The sequence below is a fragment of the Engraulis encrasicolus genome, chromosome 14, assembly GCF_034702125.1.
Source record: "Engraulis encrasicolus isolate BLACKSEA-1 chromosome 14, IST_EnEncr_1.0, whole genome shotgun sequence".
Lineage (NCBI taxonomy): Eukaryota > Metazoa > Chordata > Actinopteri > Clupeiformes > Engraulidae > Engraulis > Engraulis encrasicolus.
Window position 1 is genome coordinate 29,940,805 of NC_085870.1, and position 21,588 is coordinate 29,962,392.

At 47.1% G+C, this 21,588-nt stretch overlaps 1 protein-coding gene across 1 annotated transcript in view; it reads left to right on the top strand.

Annotated features, from left to right (window-relative positions):
• The first annotated feature begins 252 nt into the window (after positions 1-252).
• The window catches only part of pik3c2b (phosphatidylinositol-4-phosphate 3-kinase, catalytic subunit type 2 beta), a 71,131-nt gene continuing 49,795 nt past the window's right edge, over positions 253-21,588 (top strand). The window contains exons 1-6 of the mRNA XM_063215382.1: positions 253-536; positions 12,053-13,008; positions 13,311-13,411; positions 13,831-13,991; positions 16,853-16,973; positions 20,450-20,561. Of these exons, the coding sequence (XP_063071452.1) occupies positions 12,232-13,008; positions 13,311-13,411; positions 13,831-13,991; positions 16,853-16,973; positions 20,450-20,561 (1,272 nt within the window). The 5' untranslated portion in view covers positions 253-536; positions 12,053-12,231. The remainder of the gene's footprint in view (positions 537-12,052; positions 13,009-13,310; positions 13,412-13,830; positions 13,992-16,852; positions 16,974-20,449; positions 20,562-21,588) is intronic.

The window sequence follows — 21,588 nt, forward strand, 5'->3', positions numbered from 1 at the left end:
GATGACAATGTAGACCCATAAGCCTATGCTACGTGCTCTAGCAATGAAGAGAGGGCGCTTCTAAACTTGTTAAATGAGCCTGACCACGGATCTTTCCCGCACACCAATTGTTAATTGAACAGTATCCTATGGCAAGATCAAGATTCTTGGACAGGAGTGTTGTTACAAGAAACGGCCACCAGAGTTCAGGATTCACGTATTTATCATACATTTGAGTGGCTCCCCTCTGCTCGCGGAGAGGGCGATGAGCGATAGACTGTTAAGCTGAAGGTAGCTCGCCAGTTCGGCAACAAAATAACCGGGTAACAGTAGCGAGAAGCGTGTGTCATTGTTTCACCACGTTTCCGCGGAATCAACAGAACGTGGACTCGTTTACGCAAATCGGTATCAAATGGATGCGCCCTAAGACAGTTTGTTTACTACAAACCTTACAGAATTGGAGTTGATATTGCGGGAGTCGAAGAAACAATTGGGAATCAATACGTTCAAAACGCGAAATCGGATGTCATGATAGCGGCCCAAACACTTCAGATAAGGTAAGCTACCCTTTCCTGATGACAAGGTAATGGATTCGCCTCCGAGATATTAACATTGGTATGAAATATTAGCCTACCTTGCTGGACGGGGTTTATTTCTCAAAAACCTCTGTACGCTAGTTATTGCATTGGGCATTGGTGTCGGGGCGCAGTCACCCATTCGCTAACGTTAGTTGTCAAACATTCAACCACTGCAGCTGCTTTTTGCGCATGCAGTTCTTACTTAGTGTATAAACCCAAATGACTATTTTAAACGTGCCGACGAGTAGGTTATGTGTTCCACTAGATAGTAGGTGAGAAGCCATTAAAACAACATTTAATTTCATTCTGGTTATGGCGACGTGTAAACATAATGCCGAGTCAAGTTCGGTAGGCGCTGCAGTTGCCTGTCGCATATTAATGGGACATGTATTTATTATTGTGCTGTAATTCAGGAGGTATTATTAAGTCTGTGTCCGTATGTGGAACAGTAAGTTACTAGTGCATTCTCATGCGTACCAAACATTTCCGTTTGGCAGTGAGAATGGTCACCAATGCCTGTTAATTGGTGGCCGATGGACAGGGCTGACATTACCAGGATTTGGGATGGATTTTATGTGTAGGACGTTTTTAGGGGAAATAAATGTTCGGAGACAATAGTATCCTTTGTGTGAAAACCTGATTGATGAAGCCTTTTAATCAGAAATGGCAATAGACGGTAGCCTAATGTATGGTGTGCTTTGCCCGACATAGTATACCATGTAGCCCGGTTTTCCTGACAGTGGTTTCATAGAGCTTGTGTCCATTCATACCGTATGATGGACTGTAGAAAAGAATGGCCTAACATGGGTCAAGTGCATCCATGGTCTTGTCACCCCTCCATGCTACCGAATACTGAAAAGCTGGAACCAGGCTTCTCATGAGGCCACTGACACACTAGTCAAAGTCAGACTCTTGCTATACAGTTTGTGTTGTTGTCTTGGACCATGTCCAGATCAGTTCCATAAAGTGGATTTTAGTTCTGAACTTCTCTTTTGGTCCCTGGGGTGTCTTGGTGCGTGTTGTTTTGATATTGAAACCAAACCTTGACAAACTGGCTGTGCAAGTGGCTGTAGTTTGTCGTCAGCAGCATGGCTGTTGCGCTTCGAATTCTGTTAAAGGTCGCCACTTGAGGTGTCCTGGAATGAACGAAATGCACCACAACATTTGAGAGACATGCTTCAGTCCTGTTAGGTTTTTTTTGCATTTCATAAGCAGATGCCATGCCATCGCCTGCCATGATCAAATGAATACCTACTGTAGATCATCAGACAGGTAGGCCTATCTCAGCCATTAACTAAGCATTAGGGCCTACTGAAGTCATGAAGCACAAAAGAAACGTTGCTGGAGATGTATGGTGTTTAAGCGCCGATATCTCCACGTTTGTTGAGCAGCCATACAAGACATCTCTTTGTTTTACTCATCAGCCTCTGGTGTATCACAAAATACTGCCGAATGTTACAGTGGACTTGGACTCTTGGCAGGCCCTGATGGAAGGTCTACCTTACCAGCCAGCCAACATCTGTGTGTGTGTGTGTGTGTGTGTGTGTGTGTGTGTGTGTGTGTGTGTGTGTGTGTGTGTGTGTGTGTGTGTGTGTGTCTAGTGTGTGTGTGTGTGTGTGTGTGTGTGTGTGTGTGTGTGTGTGTGTGTGTGTGTGTGTGTGTGTGTGTGTGTGTCTGTGTCTGTGTCTGTGTCTGTGTCTGTGTGTGTCCATGGCAGGAGGCCACTCCCTCTCGTGCTCCTCTTGTCTGAGATACACACACACACACACACACACACACACACACACACATACACACACACACACACACACACTGATTCTGATCACCTCCACGCCTCAAGGAACGCACACAACAAAGTGCTTGAGCAGGTGCCTCTTGCTGGCCGTCATCCTCGGGCTTCTGATTGGCTGTCTGGTTTGGATTTGTCATCCCTTAAGGGTTTTTAAAAGAGCTCTGAGAAAGTCATTAAGGGCCTGTGCTGTTTGCACAGTGGATATGAGAGATGACAGACATCATGGGACAAGACATGGCAGTTAAACGCAGTGCTGAAAGTCCTGAAAAGATGAGTAGAGTAGAGTAGAGTCTGTTTGTGCACAAACGCATGCACATTGCACACATGCACGCACGCATGTGCACACACCTGACCGCCCGCACATACGCACACACGTACACAGAGCTCAGCAAACATGATGTGGCAAATACGCGTCGTGAGTGAATGATGCACTAAACAGAGTTGTTCTTTTTTTGGAGTACGTTTCTTGCTTAGTCAAGTGATTGTTGTGAAACACTGAACCTCCCTAAATTCCTGCTTAGTCAAGTGATTGTGAAACACTGAAGAATTCTCACAGATATTAACTCCCTGTCATCGCTGTTAAGGATGAACTGCGCTTGACTCTCCCTAAACTCCTGCCGGTTATGCCCTCATTTTCAAGTTACTTTAGAACAGTGTTTGGTAAATGTACAGTAGGCGGGCATTGAGAAGGATCCTCTCACTCACACTATACATGAATGTGAACTTAAGTGTGAAATGGCAAAGCCTTTGCCAGGCCGGGCCCTCCTAGTGACGCAACACCTTCAGCGTTGCTTCTAGTCAGGCCAAGAGCAATACAAATATCGTTTCTGAGCTCCCGAAAAATCGGGAACTCCTCCCACGTTGTCTAGAAGCAAACAACCATTAGCAAACCAAGGGAGGCGGGTCAACCATGCCGTTTTGGAAACATTAATTGTTATGCTCTTAGTCAGACCAAGTCTCGAAGAGATTTGAAAGTCGATGATAATCAGGCTAGCAAAGCCTTGCTCCCGTTCCAACTTCCATTCATTATGGAATTCATTTCATGAATTCATTCATTTCAAAAACAGCATGGAAGTGTCTCCAAAAACACAACACGCATGTGAATCGTGCATGAAAACGGTCACGCTCAATATCTACCTACTGTAATGTAATGTAGTAATGTCATGGAATGAACCACTCCTAGAAGACTGTGCTGCGCAGGGCGCTGGTGACTATTGGCATGTGGTGGGATCTGTGTTTGCTCCTGAGCCCACGCTGAATTGGAGAATCACATCCAGTAGGCAGCAGCTGTGTGTGTGTGTGTGTGTGTGTGTGTGTGTGTGTGTGTGTGCGTGTGCGTGTGTGTGTGTGTGTGTGTGTGTGTGTGTGTGTGTGTGTGTGTGTGTGTGTGTGCGTGTGCGTGTGCGCGTGTGTGTGTGTGTGTGTGTGTGTGTGGAATGGGGATTTTGAAGCGAGCATGTGACCAGAGCCCCAGGGGAATCAGCTGGAGCATGCGTCTGCCTCACTCTTGGGTGTTTAGCTGTGTGTGTGTGTGTGTGTGTGTGTGTGTGTGTGTGTGTGTGTGTGTGTGTGTGTGTGTGTGTGTGTGTGTGTGTGTGTGTGTGTGTGTGTGTGTGTGTGTGTGAGAATGGCAAACGTGGGGGGTGGAGGGGTAAGTGTGTGTGTGTGTGTGTGTGTTAGGGGTGGTACGGTTCACAAAAGTCACGATTCGGTCCATATCACGGTTTCAAGGTCACGGTTTTCGGTTTTGTACGGTTCTGTTTTTTTTTTTTTTTTTTTTAAATAAATAAAATTCATTATGCACTGGAAATGTATAATATAAAAATTACAATGAAAATGTAAGCTTATCATGGGCATGTTGAATTTGACTTCATTTAACCTGTAACAAGGTGAAGTTACTGAAAGAGGAAAGATATCAATGATTTTAAAATGCTTCCATTTATTTCACAAAAAGGGAGAACTAAGTCCTAACTTTTAAGTTGACAAATATTCAAATATTACTTACTATAACACATTTGATGTGTAAAAATAAAACAGCTACACTCCTGTAGGCAATGGGACCATTAGGTCAGTGCAGTATGACTATTTTGGTTAATGACACACTGAGAACGAATTGGACTTTTATTTTGATACCGCTTTCTGCGAGTTTTGCGCTTAGGATGAAAGTTGCTTCCTATCATGAAACTGCCGGCCGTGAGAGGCATAGAAGTGAAATCAGAAGTCAAATTCAATTTTAAGTGAACAAGTGATAGGGTTAGGTTATGTTAAAATGTGACAGTTAAGGTAACAAATAATTTAAAAAGATCGTTTTTTTTTTAGAATTGTAGGCCTATGCACAAGAATGTCTAAAAAACTCCTGTGAAGCTGAGCCTGTTAAAACGGTCAAGTTTTATTTTGGTTATAGTGTTAAACATCAATGTTAACTAGGCAACAGCACAAAGTCCCCTTCATTCCATCAGAGTTTAACTGGCCTCATATAATTAGGCCTAACAGTTAAGGACAGCGCAGTGAATCTGATGGACATGTTCAGTTATCTCGCATTTTGCCGTCCGGGATCCCCATTCAATGCCACGTGGATATAGCCTACACTAGGCTACTGTAACGTAAGTCATAGTCTACTTTGTTCTGCTAATCTGTCATTTTTTGTAAATTCATGTTCATTTAATTTAAATTGGTCAGAATAAAGGCTGGGGGCAGTCACTTGCGCTAACGTGGAGAGAGAGCTGGGAGAGGGAGACGCTTTTGACCGACCTGCACTTGCGCAGGCTACTGTAGCCTACTGTAGTCAGCTGGTGCATGCTGTTACATTATGCATTTCAGTTGGCTGATAGAAATCAGTCTTTCCACACCCAATTTCCTACGTAGTCTTTGTGTTCTATGCTTGTAAAAGTAGTAGGATTTTAATTGCGTCGTGCGCCCGGAGGTCACCCTCTCTTTCTTTTTTTTGGAAACCGTGGACACCGTGCGGTTGCGCACCACCCCGTTCCGTGACATCCAGACCGTACGGTTTCGGTTTGCGACGCAAACCGTTCCATGCCTAGTGTGTGTGTGTTTGTGTGTGTATGACAGCGGCCCTTTTGTCTTTTGGTGGCAGAGCCGTGTGAACATGTCTCTGTCGACCAGGGACTCGTGTGACGCTACCGTCCCTTCCCCCTGCCCTGCCCCCCTCCCCTAGCGGCCCCTTTGTTCAGGTCTCCTCCCTCCCCTCAGCCCATCCCAACACTACCCTAGACCAACACCCCCACCCTCCCTAACCCCAACACAGCACCACACTACACTTCCACCCGCCATCCCAACACCACCCTACACTAACACCCCCCCCTCCCTCCAACACCACACTACACTACACCACCACCTCCCATCCCAACACCACACTCTACTACGTCACCCCCCACCCCCCATTTGGGACCCTCCCCCTAATGAGATGGATTAAATCCAAGCATGAGATTGATTCTGGGGGTTGTTGTGGATGCATCCCGTCCAGGCCTGGGGGGTAGTGGAGCTGCCGAGGTACAGACAGCACATCTCTCTGCCTGGCCTGGTCTCTCCCTTTTTGAGCCTAACCTTTATGGGTTAAACCTATGGACATACACACATCCATATACCTTCTATACTATATACAGCCTACACTATACATACACATACACAACCATTCTGAGTCTAACCTTTACATACATGGGCATACACACATCCATATACCACCTAAGCCATATCGCTCTCTCTCTCGCTCTCTCTCTCGCTCTCTCTCTCGCTCTCGCTCTCTCTCTCTCTCTCTCTCTCTGTCTCTGACACACACACACTATCCCCTGGTGATGGTGATGATGGTAACATCATATTGCCTCTCTCTGTCTCTTTTTGTGTTTGCTTGTCCTTGACTTGTGGTCGTCTGCCTTGTCAGAAGGCTCTCCCTCTCCCCCAGGCCAGTAGAGGGGAGGGACCCTGACCAGACCCCCTGGGAACCCGAGAGAAGGGTGTCCAGAAATCCCACACCACAGTATCGCTTGCAAGTCCCATCTGTTGACGTCTGGGCCCTGGACAAGGTTTATCAACATGTCTGGCATTTTGCACATGCATCTCTAGTACGAGCACCAGATTTGCTGTACAGGGGCGTACTAATGCTGATTTTTTTGTTTGCCTCAGGCACATGGCGTACGTTACTGTTGTTCAATGCCAGTAGAGTTGATGCTGGTGTTGTGTGTGTGTGTGTGTGTGTGGTGTACGGTACTCTAGATACGGGTGTTTTTACTCTCTAATTTCCATGGCATTGCTGACACATGTTTAAAAAGGGGCAGGGTTGATTTGACCTGATTCAGCATAATATCCTCTTTTATTGTCATCTGTGGGGAAATGAGATTATTGAAGCCAGTCACCCCACTTCTCCTGTCATTAGTTGCCCCACCCCCACCCCCACCCCCACCCCACCACTATGGTCTACGGCAGGCGTCACCAACGTGGTGCCCGCGGGCGCCAAGTAGCCCTCCAGGAGCTTCTGAGGTGCCCACCAAGGATGTTAATAAACAGTCACGACTACAAGATTTTTGTCACAGTTAATGCTTTTCTTAATTTAAATAAGAGATTATTTCTTCATAGCCAATAAAGAATATTTCCTTATAACTTGTAAACAAATTATTATTCAATCTAGTGTGATTTGGGAATGTTGTCAAGACATCAGTAGAGGATTTTTAAATAAAAGTAGCCCTCAGGTAGCTCTCAGTAGCCCTCAGGTAGGCCTTGGTAGCCTGACCCAGAAAGGTTGGGGACCCCTGATCTACGGTTTACATGTGGCTGTATATGCTGGATGGATGTTTTGTTGGCCACTGTGTCAGTAGGTCAGGTGCTGGTTTCCTTTTTGGAGGGTTCGCAACATTTGTCTGTTGACCTTGTCACTTAGGGTAGGCTGTGTTCTGACTGTACTATGGCATACTCATCTCTGGCAAAAAAACGCATTCATTGCTTTCGTCTGATGAACAGCCCATAGTATGTTCAAAACGTTGCCTGTCTTTCGTTATAACATTTCCCAGGCACATGTACCCAGTGTGCACTGCAGACCACTTTTTTCACACAACCCGACCCTATCCCATCCTCCACCCAATCCCACCCGTCTCCTCCTCTATAGCCGTCCCTGCACCCCGCCCCAGCGCAGTCATATGGATGGGAAGCAGCCTGGCCGCAGACACGCTTGCGATCATAAATTTCCTGATGGAGAAAAGATGGTTGGGGGGGTTGTAGAGCACTTTCCTCTCCCTCCCCCACCCTCACATCTCTCCTCCTCAGCCCTCCTTGTATCGTGTGGCTTTTATGGGTGGGTCTCTCCTTTTTTTTGTTTCCACCTGCCTTTTCATACCTGCACCCTGCCAATGCAATTCACCATAGCAATAAGCACGGATGAGATGATCAGATGGCACGGCTTCAATTTTATTGACGTTAGCCCTAAAATAATACAGTTTAGAAGCCATTAAATTGTTGTGATGTTATGAAGGTGTCCATCTCATTCTGCCCATCACTATAATGAAATAGAATCTCAAAACTGTGTAAAAAGCCCTAAGTTATAATTCCATCCATTGCAGTCACATTCTATTAGGCTACATCGTGGCATTTGAAGCACGTGTGTGGAAATGGCATGTGAAAAACTGCTGACAGACGGGAGGAAGGGCGCTGGATTGAAAGGCCAAGGAGAGATGATGTCATCTGGGGACCTCAGGGGGGCTGGTCTCCCCCCTCTGGATAGACTCGGTCAGAGACTGGGGCAAAGGGACATCTGCTGTGTGCTGGAGGCAGTGCAGCTATGACCGAGGACACATGGCGAGGCACACTAGACAGTTCTTACTTCACATGACATGACATTACATTACATTACATGACATTACAGATGATGTTAGCAAAAATGCCTGGCAGTCCTTTGGTACAGGGTGTTGGTTGTAGCCTCTTGAGCAGTGTGGGTTTCAAGGGCACTTTAGTCATGGATGAGGCTACTGGGGAACCCCCACATTTTTCCTACTTTTACGAGATTCAAAGTTGAGCCCTTTCGATTACGGTATGTGACCCACACGACCTAACCATTAGCACAGTGCTCTCAGTGCAGCTACTGTGTGACTGGAGAGATGGCGAGGCGCGGTTCCTCTAGAGGAAGTTGGAGCAGCGGGGAGCATTTCCCCAGGTGGAATAAACATTTACATGCTCCTTCTTCCTCGGCTAATGAGCTCTCTTAGCATCTCGTCTTCGATTGTGGTCGAAGCTTATTTATAGACCAGACCTGGCCTTGTATTAGCGATGTCCAGTGTTTCCCACAGAATTTTTGGAAACTATGGAGGCAGCCAGGAATGTTTTTTTTTTTTTTTGGGGGGGGGGGGGGGTGGTCTTCTCACACGGGCCTTTTTTTTGGGGGGGGGGGGGGGTGGTGGTGTATTCTTGCAGCGTAAATGCAAAACGGCAAAACAATGACTACAGTATGACATTGGCGCATGGAGAAACTGTAGGCCTGGGCCTATATTTCAGCCATTTATATTTTGAGAAATAAGGCTACATAAGATTTTACCCATGACTTGTATAATAGTCAATTGTCAAAAAATGCAGTACAGTGAATAATTTCTGTTTACAACACAGTTTCATTCGTCCCTCATGCAGGGGTCTGGGAAACAATAATAAAACAAAATAGGAGCAGAGATAAGAATTTAAGAGCACTGTGAAATTGTTAACGCATAGACAAAAAGGGTCTTAGAGGGTAGGCTATGCCTTTTCCCCCACACATATCTGTAGGCGTACACATTCTACATGAGGGGTGCTGGTCACAGGGCCAGTTTTTCCAAAATTCCTCCCATTAAAAGGGCTGAACAACATATTACACATTTATGTCTATATTCACATTCATTACACATTCATTTCTATATGCAGCCCGATGTCTCCTCTGCTGTGTCAATGAAGGTCTGTCACCAAACTCATTACAACAACTGTAAAACAAAGCCTAGGGAGTGTTAGTAAACTCATCCCAACTGTCCCCTTCTGAAGGTTTTTTTATATTGCTCCCAAACCCAAGTCAAATTCAAGGATGTCAGTATGAAAATTTAAGACCACCATTTATTAATCACCATTATTATGAACAAAATGTTTTCAGTAGGCTACTATGGCCCTATCTTTTCAGTGTGTTTTTAAAGTGTGTTGAATAGCCTATCTTTACAAAGCAATGCAGCACTCATAGTATGCAGAGACTTCAGTGGTATAGGCTACAAATTAAAAAGGGCTCAGAAATTCACCATTTTGTTATGGGTAAATAGTAGGCTACTATATGAGAGAGAGAGAGAGAGAGAGAGAGAGAGAGAGAGAGAGAGAGAGAGAGAGAGAGAGAGAGAGAGAGAGAGAGAGAGAGAGAGAGAGCAATGAGAGAACTCATTGGATTGGTTAACACCCCTGTTAAGTGTGACTTCTTCTATGAAGGTTTTTTTTTTTCAGCTCTCTGGGACAGTAGCACAGCAAAGGCTTTCTATTGTGAGTTTGGCCAATCGTTTTGTCCACAACTGAAGCAAGAAACAGCATAGCAAGAATTCCATACATGTCAACAACTAACATTTCCCTTACACGCGGCACGCGATGTAAACGCAGTTAGCGATGATGCATGCGACTAGCGATTTGGACGAAGATCCTCGCATATCGGCGTGTCATAACGCATCGTTGCGCACATGTTCTGTTACTCACCCGATGTTACACGTGTGCACACATGAATCAACTGTAATACCCTTACGGTCACTTCCTAATGCTTTCCCCTCATTCTGTGTTACCGTGGGACTATCTAACCAATACAGAGTCTATAGGATGTATTTACTCCAGGAGGAAAATGCGAAGGAAATTCAAAATCGTAATTCAAATCGTTTTTAACAAAAACGGATATCGTTAAAAAAATAAAAAATAAAAAAAAGTAAAAATTTTTTTTTTTTTTTTTTACATTTTCGTAAACTATGGCGGCCAAATTTAAACTATGGCGGGCCGCCATAGTTTCCTCAATGTATGGGAAACACTGGATGTCACTTCTTCTAAGCTGGACAAAGTCAAGACAAATTTCACTAGAGATTGCATCAAGGGTGAACTGTAAAAATCATTCTCCCAGTGTGAAAATAACAGTCTGTTTTTCTCCTGTACGGTTGCCAAGGTTCTATGAAATGGCTTAATAGCAGACGTAATGACTTGTTTAATCAATGCACCGCCAACAACACTTTGATTAATTAAAGCCCATCTATCCGCTCTAGCTAGCGTCGCTTGTGCTCGGTCAATGGCAGATAACCACATTAATTGTGTGAGCCGTAATGCAGTCTGCTAATTTTAATGTGCGACGCTGTTTGTTTTCCCACTCTGCGTTCTCTGCTCTGCTGCGCAAACATCAAACTATAAGTGCAGCACCACTTAGTCATTTCCATGCCAGCTGCCAGGTACTTTTTTTCTTTCTACCCCCAAGCATAGCTCGGAAGTGGGCTCTATAGGGCCAGTTCCTGCAGTGGAGAAGGAGATGTATTGAATATGACACCCTGCCCCCATAAACCAGTTTGCACTGCATCAGGAAGTCAAACTACACCACAGTCATAGCTACAGCAAAAGCCAAGCCAGCCATCTTCTTCCGACTTGCCCTGTTGATGGGTTTTTGGCAGCTGTTAAGTCACATTAGATTTGACCTCAAACGGATGAGGTGAGCTGTTTGATCTTGCTCTCTCAGCACACAGAGGGCTAAGGGGGACCGCCCCCCGCCACCACATGAGGTGAGGGTTTGACATTGAAGCCGTGTGAGAGTTAGGCCTTATGTCTGACCTGAAGGGGGGTGAAGGGTAGCACTTGCACTTGAAGGCGACAGAGTTTGACCCCAGGGAGAGAGTGCAGCCGTAACCTGAGCTGAGCAGACAAGGCCTGCCTGCCCGGGTCACATGACTGATGACTGATGGCCTTGCGGGGAGGTACCGTACCGTAAGCTGGTGAACCCGCTGACGGTGGAATGTATTGATGCGTAGCCGATGCTGGCCTGCCACACGTTACTCCTGATTTTTTTCCAAGGTCTGGTCCAGTCTCAGAAGCCCAGAACCGGCACCGTGTTTAGACTCCGGGTCAAAGCTCCAAGTTTCAAGTTTAGTCTGGGTTGATACGGCCCAGCTTTGGCTGACTTCAGGGCACGTCTGTTGGCTGCTGAACCAGATGTTTCTGCCCATCCTCCTCCCTCCCCTCTCCTCCCCTCCCCATCCACCCTCACCTCTACCCCCACTTTCTGTCTCCTGACAACAGGTCATGTGACACTTCCGCTGTGAAAAAAAAAACCGACGAGGCAGCACATGCGGTCCTCCCCTAGACAGCTGAGTGTGCTTGTCATCAGTCTGTGTTAGCATCACGCTGAGCCAGGCAAAAGAAGCAACCACTTCCAGATGAGAAGCTCCCTTTTGAAGATCGCGCTGACTGACCATCGTGGTGGTGGCGGTCTCCGTTATCTCTGTGTCGTCTATTGCTCACGATTGATAAAGTAGTTTCATTTGGCAGAAACAGGTTTCCTCTCTGCGCTGTAGGCTTTGAAGTACAAGCAGAGCGACAGCAAGAATATTGGAGAGTGGTGAGAATCTTAGCGTGCAGCCAGACAAGATGAATGTGAGTTGCGTTGTCTGCCTAGCCTGAAAGAAAGAGTTCTGCCCTGGTGTTCCAGACGTTCAGAGTCTTAATTCATCTCTACTGTTTTCCACAGCTGCATCCAGATGAGTCTTGTGTGGACGCCGTGAGTGAGAGACTTTGGCGCTGGTGATCCAGACAGAGTCGCCCACCATCACCTCCATAACCATCATCACCATCACCATCGCTGCTCCACCTCCTCCTCCTCTTCCACCTTCCTTACCCAGCGTGGCGTGAGGTGAGGGAGGGAGGGGAATGTCAGCCGCCCAGATGCAGCAGAGCGGCGACGGGGAGCAGCGCTGGGGGGGCTGCCTGGAGTCCCTGGGCCTGAGCCCGCGGGAGCTGGTCCTGGCCGAGGCCCTGCAGATGGAGTATGACGCCCTGTCTCGCCTGCGGCAGGACAAGAGCCCCGTCACCAAGAGCCTGTCCGATGGGGATGAGGGGAGCAGCAAGCCTCCTCCGCCGCCCCAAAGGGAGCTGCCCATCCCACCTCCGAGGCCCATCCCCAGCCCCCCTGGGAGCTCCAGTCTTCAGACCGGAGGAGGAGGAGGGTGGGAGTCGGATCAGCAGAGCAGTAATGGGCAGCCTGGCAGCAGCTACTCCCAGCAGCCTCCGGTGTCCAGCAAGGAGCCACTGTACATCCTGGACTCCAGGCCCCGGAGTAAGAGCCATATAGATGGCCTTCCTCCCCCAGACGAGCCCCCACCTGCCCTGCCGCCTCGCAACCCCCTGCCACCCCTACCGGACCCCCCCAGACGCCCGCCTCCCACCCCCAGGGACATCAACCTGTTCACCCCAGACGTGGACCAGCCCAAGCTGCTGTCCACTGACACCTTCAACTACGACCACCTCAATGACTCTCTGAGCAAGCTGAATGGTGATTGGACGAGCCCCCGGGGGAGGAGGGGTTTAGGGGAGCAGGCGGGGAAACCGGTGGCGCGGAGCAAGACGCTGCCCCCTCAGGTGCCACCGCGCACCTACATGCCCGCACCCAAGCCCGGCAGGACGAATCGCAGGGTGTCCGCAGACCCGGTAAACACTCCTGGAATTAATTGCTGTGCATGATTGATGATTAACTGTGAATTGTAATTCAAGTAGAAGCTTAAAGAAAGCATGCGAAGGTCTTACACAGATTTTCCTTTGAGCAATTTGGTCAGATGTTATTCCTCCTAACTGTACCCATGAAGACTTTGAAGAAATTATATGAACTGGATCACTCTTTCACCTCTGTTTATTCCACTATTCTCGAATGGAAATGCTGTGTTGATACTACATTATTTGAGAGTATGTATTATATATCTGTCAGCACCTGACTTCCTCCTCTTGGTGTCCAGGTGTCCTTGGGCTCTCGGCAGAACGGCTTTGGATACGAGCTCTTCCAGGTGTCCGAGGAGCGAGATGAGGAGGTGGCTGCCTTCTGCCACATGCTGGACATGTAAGTTACTGATGACTTATGTAAGATGACATGTCAGCTCATAAAGGTTGGAGCAGAAAAAATATCTTATTTTAAGATGTATGACCCATCATTGGTCAATATCAATATTCAATCGTACCACAATGTATCTTGAATTAATTTGCTTGTTTTGTATTTGGTATGTTATAAAGGACCTAACAATAACCTAACAATAAGCAATTTTCATGTAGAGCAATGGAATTGTGCCATATAATTAGTTAGTCTAAACTCAAAAGCATGATGTGCAGCAATTGCGATGTATGCGATCCTTTTGTCTTTTTGGCTCAGCTTTGCATGAATAATCATTAGCAGCGATAAACATCATACATGCTTTATCATCTGTCATGAAATACATATTTGACCAGTGAGGAAGTGAATATTTGTGCGGTTTCCTCCTCTAGTTTGCGTTCGGCCTATCCTTGCGATGACCAGGCCAAGAACGCGGGGTTCGTGTGGAGCCCGTGCGTGACCCAGGACGAGCTGCAGCAAGTGCTGGGGGTCAGCATCAAGGTCACGGTGGTCAGCGAGCTCTTCAGAGAGCCCCTCACCTTCACCTGCGATGGTAAGTCAGTCCAGTAGCGTTTTGTTTTTCCGCTCACCTTCACCTGCAGTGGTATACACTACTATTGCCTCTTTTCCACTGACGGTTTTCTGGTAGGCCTACCGCTCCACACAGTACGACTCTGCCACCACTTTTTGCTTTTCGAATAGGCACGACACAGCTTAATCCTAAAGCAAAAAGTGGCGGCTGAGGCGCGCTTTGTCGAGCTGTAGGCCTACCAGAAAACCAGCAGTGGAAGAGGCATAAGTCTAGTTGTGTTTTTCTCTCACACATTCGCCTTTGATTGGATTTCCAGTTCGGTAGTGTTTCTTTGCCCCTGAACTTTTCCTACAATAGTAAGCCTGTCCAGTAGTGTGTTTTTCCCTAATGCTAAGTCAAGGCCATATTCCTTAAAGGTGGTTAAGTGATGAACCTTGCTCAGTTAACCCAGAGAGAGTTGTAAACCTGCTAATAGGAGAGACTTGTACATTCATCCTTCAGTCAAAACAACTCCACAGGACTCTCCTATTACTTGAGTTATCGCTTGCTCAGAGTTGACATGCCCAGGTAAATGACTGACTTTGCTTTTTGGAATACCGCTCGGTCCACTGGTGTTTTGATTATGTTGTGTCTTATTATTTGGACAGGCATGTAGAGCAGGCCTCCTGCTCTCTTCGTCTTCTCTCTCTTTTTACACACTTACTGCTCTCTCTCTCACTCACTCACTCACTCACTCACTCACTCACTCACTCACTCACTCACTCACTCACTCACTCACTCACTCACTCACTCACTCACTCACTCACTCACTCACTCACTCACTCACTCACTCACTCACTCACTCACTCACTCACTCACTCACACCCCCCCCCCTCTCTCTGGCTCTCTCATTAGTACACAGTAATGTGGCTATACAGTACAGTAAGGTCCCAGATGGGGCTGGGATAAGGTTACTCTCCCACTCTGCACCCGAGCCTTGAGATGGCACAGGTTCTGCAGGCTATCATGTTACAAAACTTTTTCAACATGGGACTTCGGGGGTGGCACCGTGCTGCCCATAGCTTGTTCAACCAGAATGCTGTTGATGCCTATCTATTTTGAGAATCGGAAGGCAAACCATTCCACAGTAATTCTAACAACCATGCCGTGTGCTAGAAGGAATGTATTGATTTCCTATAAAGTGACTCTTTGTTAAATATTGGCATGTTGTACATCAACTTGGTTTCACTCGTTAAAGCCTGCTGATAACGAGTGACAAAGTGCTGCCTAATCCTTAACAGATTTCACTTAAGATAAACCCAGGCCAAATTATGTAACGATTCCTGGCAGCCCAGAGGTCTTATCTATACTGCATGCCCTCATTGGTCTTGTTGGTGTTTGTTGATAGGTGCTTGTTGTTAGGGGTACACTATGACCTGTTACACACCCAGCTCAGGAAAATCTATGGTAGTCCTTAATTTGAATATGCTCAGCTAAGTCTTTATGAAGTGTTTATGTTGCTATGTTACACATTCTTGTACATTCAGACATGTGTTAAGCAAGTTACCAACTCCACAACAGCGAAGGCTCTATAGCTGTATGTGCCTCCTCGGTCATGGACATTTCCATAGCTAGAATCTGTCCTGAATGCCCTTGTGCAAGGACTGTACCAGGATTCCTACAGTATTTTCCAATCTCGGATATAGAAAGAGAATACAAAAAAAGTGTGAGAGAGAAAGACGGAGGGAAAAAAGAGTGAAAGAACGACAGAGGGAGAAAGAAAAAAAGAACGAGGTTGAGGGGTTGGGGGGTGGAAGATTCTGGATGTGGGCTGCCTGGGAGAATGCCACCAGTGCCAGACTCCAGCCTCCCCAGTTGCATTAATGGGATCGGAGTGAAAGGGCGCCATGCCAGCCAGCTGCTTTGTGTTCTCAATTAAACCGCCCTTTTCATTCATCTGACAGAGGGCAGCCTAGATTGTACACACACACACACACACACACACACACACACACACACACACACACACACACACACACACACACACACACACACACACACACACACACACACACACATGCTTCCATGCATGCATATCAGTACCTATTTTTGGCTTACAAAGTTCCATGTCGGCATACTAAATGGTCTGTTTGCAATTGTGACCCATATGACCAGTTACTGTAGGTATGCATAGGCACATCCAGACACACAGACACAGACACAGACACAGACACAGACACAGACACAGACACAGACACAGACACAGACACAGACACACACAGACACACACAGACACACAGACACACAGACACACAGACACAGACACAGACACAGACACAGACACAGACACAGACACGCACACACACACACACACACACACACACTTTGATTACTTTATTTGGGAGGACCAATAATTATTGAGAAACAATACAGCGCCCCAAACAATATTAAAGCAGCAGTAATGTGTCTTCTACATAAATGGAAGAAGTTATACTGGTCTGAAGCCTATTCAGGGGTACAAGTGGCATCTCCTCCTCCAAATATGCAGACTGCCTATAACTGAAGATATTGAACAATTCTTGGCTAGCTGTTTTGCTTTCTTCTTATTTAGTCTGGCTATTTGCAAACCTTTTTCACACAATTTATGAACATGGCCAAGGCTACCATACCACACACACATACACACACACACACACACACACAACACACACAACACACACAACACACACACACACACACACACACACACACACACACACACACACACACACACACACACACACACACACACACACACACACACACACACACACACACACACACACACACACACACACACACACACAATACATCATCTTTCTCAGGACTGTCAGTAAGTCTGCTATGTGTTTCCTTGTCCTCAGGCTCCTCCACGGTGGATCTGTTGATCTACCAGACGCTGTGCTACACCCAGGACGATCTGGAGATGATCGATGTAGACCACTACCTCCTGAAGGTCTCCGGGAAGGCAGAGTACCTGCACAAGTAAGGAAGCCTCCTCACAGTCTCTCGTTTTCCTTTCCCTCCCTCTCTCCTTCTTCTCTCATCTCTTGCTTTCCCTGTTTCTCTCTCTTCTAGATGTCTACCTGCTAAGGGTCTCAGGAAAGGCTGAGTTCCTGCGCATGTTAGGGACCATCCTTATAGACTCTGCGCTACCCTCTCAATCCATCTATTTCTCCCTCCCTCCATCTGTCCTTTCCTCCCCCGTCCTCCCTTCATCTTCTTTCTCTCTCACTTTACAGCCCCTTCTTCCCCCTTCCGTCTACTTTCTCTTTCTCTCATCTCCCGCTCTTAATTCCTCTCCTCTCCTCTCCTCTCCTCTCCTCTCCTCTCCTCTCCTCTCCCTTCTCCTCTCCTCTCCCTTCTCCTCTCCTCTCCTCTCCTCTCCTCTCCTCTCCTCTCCTCTCCTCTCCTCTCCTCTCCTCTCCCTCTCCTTCTCCTCTCCTCTCCTCTCCCTCTCCTTCTCCTCTCCCCTCTTCTCCTCTCCTCCCCTTTCCCTTCTCCTCTCCTCTCTCCTCTCTCCTCTCCCTTCTCCTCTCCCTTCTCCTCTCCTCTCCTCTCCCTTCTCCTCTCCTCTCCCTTCTCCCCTCCTCTCCTCTCCTCTCCTCTCCTCTCCCTTCTCCTCTCCTCTCCACTCCCTTCTCCTCTCCTCTCCTCTCCTCTCACCCACTTAAATCGGAAGGGCCTGCTGTCATCGCCATCACTCTCTGCGGCCCCAAAACCCTCGACAAACACAAATGATTCTCTTGTTTTTTAGAGCAGGGTTTGACACAGATTGCCAAACCATCATCACAATAAACAAGGAGTTTCCCCACTGTTCCCCTTGACATGCGTAACATGTTTCTTTTTTGTACTTTTTTCCTCCACATTTCCCTCGCGTTCCCTCTGGAGAATACGTAATGCGGAGGAGTAAAAAAAGTACCCTCAAATCAACAAGGGGGATCCCTCCTGTGGTTTGTGGTGTGCGACTCGCTGCCAGTTGCGTTTTCGTTCGCGCAGCCAGCCCTCATTTGTGGCCGCTTACTAACCAGTCGGGCTTGTGCATGTGGGCCCGCGTCTGACCGCACCGGGTCGGGTCAGCCCCAAAAACAAGACCCCAGCCTCCCATCATCATCACGCTTCCCCAGCTGCCAAAGCACTCAGAGAGAGAGGGAGGGAGGGAGAGAGAGAGGGAGGGAGAGAGAGAGAGAGAGCGATCCTTCGACCAAATGACGGCTTTCCCCATCTGCCTTCCTGCTCCGCTCCGTGTCGAAACAAGCATTTGTGTTCCTGCAGCCAAAAAATGGTGCACAGTTGTTAGTGAATGGGGCCGTGTGAACCCACAATTGGCCCTGGACAATGGGACTTGTTTGGGCCTCAGCCTGTTTGTTTGTGCCCTTTTGTGTGAATGTATGTCAAGTTTGTGTGCAGCAGGGCAGGCAAAGGTGTTTGACCTTCACAAACTGAAAATGGTTGTGTGAGGTTGTAAACATGTATGTTTTGACGGTGTGTGTTTATGTGTATGTATAAGTGTGTGTGGTGTGCGTGTGTGTGGGACAGAGAGAGAGAGAGAGTGTGTGTGTGTGTGTGTATACAAGTGTGACAGCTGTGTTGTTCTCTGGCGCAAGGCAGGCCGGCAGACAGGGTGCGAAGCGGAGCGGAGGAGAGCCGAGCAGGATGTCTTTGTTTTTCCTGATAACGGTTCGCCCGCGCTTGCAGGGCCGTGAAAAGAGGGAGGGACTTCCTTTTTTGCAGAATGAGGTCACTAGTCCAGCAGCTGTCCTTCCCTCCCCTCCCGCCCCATAGCTGATCCGAGGCCAGCTGGACCCAGGCATCCAGCCCTCAGCTGCAGCAGCAAAATCGCCACACCAATGACCTACAACAGCCGCTCACTCAAATAGATGCTTTCCTTTCCTTTTTTCCCCCCTCCCCTCTTAGCCCCTCTTTCTGATCCGCCGAGGGTTTACAGTACAATGAAGCCATACATGCTATCCTGTGGGCTACACTTCCTGTAGATTTTTCAGATTGCCAGCAGGGCCATAGTCAAGGGTCCAGGATTCCAATTGAATACATATAGGCTTTGCTCTCCTTAGTAACACTTCCTGGAGATTTGAGATATCTAGGGCATGGCAAAGGTCCAGAATTCATATACGGTACGCTCTCCTTTGTAACAGTTCCAGGAGATGTGAGATCTGCTTTGCCAAGTCAAAGGCCAGGACCAAAAAATATGCCAGTGGCTTTGAATGAAAGGAGCTTCACAAACCTCTGGCATTAGATACAGATGTGAAAGCAGCTTCTTCTTCTCAGAAGTTCTAAAGTTAGTCGCACATTATTTCACACCTGTAGGTGCGAATAAGTGGTGAGGTGATAACATGTCAGCAGTTTTACGTGTTTTTCAGTTTGAGGAACCGCAAAGACAACTGTCTAACCAAAGTTTACCAAATAAACGTAAACAGCGTGCACTTTTATGACTTCCTCTTTGGAAAGACCACCATGGAAGCCGTTGTTTTTCGGTCTTCAGAAAGTGTTGGCCAAATGCCAAAGAGATGGTGCACAGGTGGGCTGGCAAGAGGGTTTCATCATGCCTCCTGTCATGTCTCTCTTTTTTTAAAAGATGCCCCAAACCCCCAGCCTTACACATCTGTTGTTCTGCACTTCAAATGCTTAAAAGTGTGTTTGCTTTTCAAAAATACCCAGGTGTTTGTCTTTTGTGTAAACTCTGATGGACCGTTAAAGTTGATGACCAGCAGGTGACAGGCATTTTGTTACTCCTCATAATCTGGAAGTTGTGAGGGATTTTTTTAAATGGTAGAAAGTGTTTTTTGACCTTTGACCTACTGTATTGCGTGTCTTTTGTGGTGTTTCTACTCACCTGTACTGTTGTGGACTGTTGAGCACGTCTATGGAGACTGAAGTAGCTGAAGTATGTTAGCCTACATAGGCGCGTGCTCTAAATTTAGGACTCTTTTTCCCTCGCTTAACCTCGAAAGTGAGATTGTAATTGCCTCGTACATTTTCCTGTCATCCTCCTGAGCGCATTTTTTTTTAAAGCAACGCCTTACAACTTTTCGGCACTATTTAAGGCATCCCTTTCTGTAGACCATTCATTTTAGATGACAACTATGTGAGGTGTGGATGAAGACAACACGGTATTCCCACGAGCCTTCCGAGATCTGCCCTGCATTTATGGGTGGAGCTTTTGGAACCTCTCTAGTATACCAGAACATTTATATACAGCTTTTAAGCAGGCTGTAATGATGACTGGTTGTGACGTATACATAGTTATGGTTTGTTCATCCACTATTTAGTCGACAAAAAATCCATACTATTGCTTGAATAGACAGTGTGTTGGTCATCTGTGTGTCTATATTTTCCCCCATCTCTCTCCCCTTTCCTCCCTTGTACACAACAAGCAGACCCTGGTGTGTCTAGTTCATATTTTAACCATCTCTGCCCCTCCCTTCCTTCTCCCGTGTCCACAGCAAGCAGACCCTTGTGAGCCTTGAGTACATCCAGCAGTGCCTGAAGTTCGACTGGGACATCCGCCTCCACCTCAGCAAAAGGACATCAGTGTGCACCGAGCTGGCAAGAACGGTGAGCAGCACAGTCTCGGATTAGTGGAATGAAAGCCCAACTGGGAAACTCCAACTCCCATTTTCATTGTGACAAAGCACTCCACAGCACACAAGTGAACACTGCACACTGCCCACATAGAAATTGCATTTATGCCTTACCCTTGCAAGGGGACAGCCCCCAATGGCGCCGTTGGGCTACAAGTCTGATGCCCTAACGCCTAACACTTAACATTACTAAACATAGTCCTGTCTTGAGCTTCACTATTTGTCCTGTCTTGGTCTATGCATGGGACAGAGAGAAGTGCAGTTGTTTGAGTCCTTTGTATGTCAGGTAGAACTACATGTAGAGTAATTGGCAACAGATTATCCCGGTGGGGTTAGGGCTCACCTGTTGACCCCATTACATCCCATCCCATCATCAGCTCGTCACGGCCAGGGAACCAGGACTGCTGAGCCAGCAGAAACGCACAGCAGATGTGCCCACTTGAAAAGCATCGCTCTCTGCACATGTCATAAGCTTGGGCATGATACTTTTATGGAGATGAAGACCAAATGTTTTTTTTTGAAGGTATAGGGCAGTCAGGTGGGGGTTCATGGAGAACATCTGTGGGGCGGATGAGATGCCTGGTTAAAGAGGGCTCCTCCTTTGTAAAATAAAAAACATCTCCAACACCTTCTCCGCTCTGGACAGGGTCAGCAGGTTGAGTAACTTCAGGAATGCCTCCCCTAGCGTGAGTTGAATAGTCAGGTCAGCAATGTGAAGGACAGACAAGTCAGACGACTTGTTTTCAGTGGGGGATTGTGTTGGTTCCACATATTGTCCAGGAATCAAGTCCTCTCATGCTTGCTTATACAGTGAAAAGGCTTATTTGAAATGTAATGAATGCACTGCACTGCAGACATAAACTGTACATTCCAATCCAATCACCTAAATGATCTTAAGCTTACCTGACCAATGAAAAGGCATGTTTGAAATGTTCTGGCAAATTTTATGTAATGTATTGTTCAAAGCAATACATTGTAGATTTGAAATTGTGAAGTTTTTG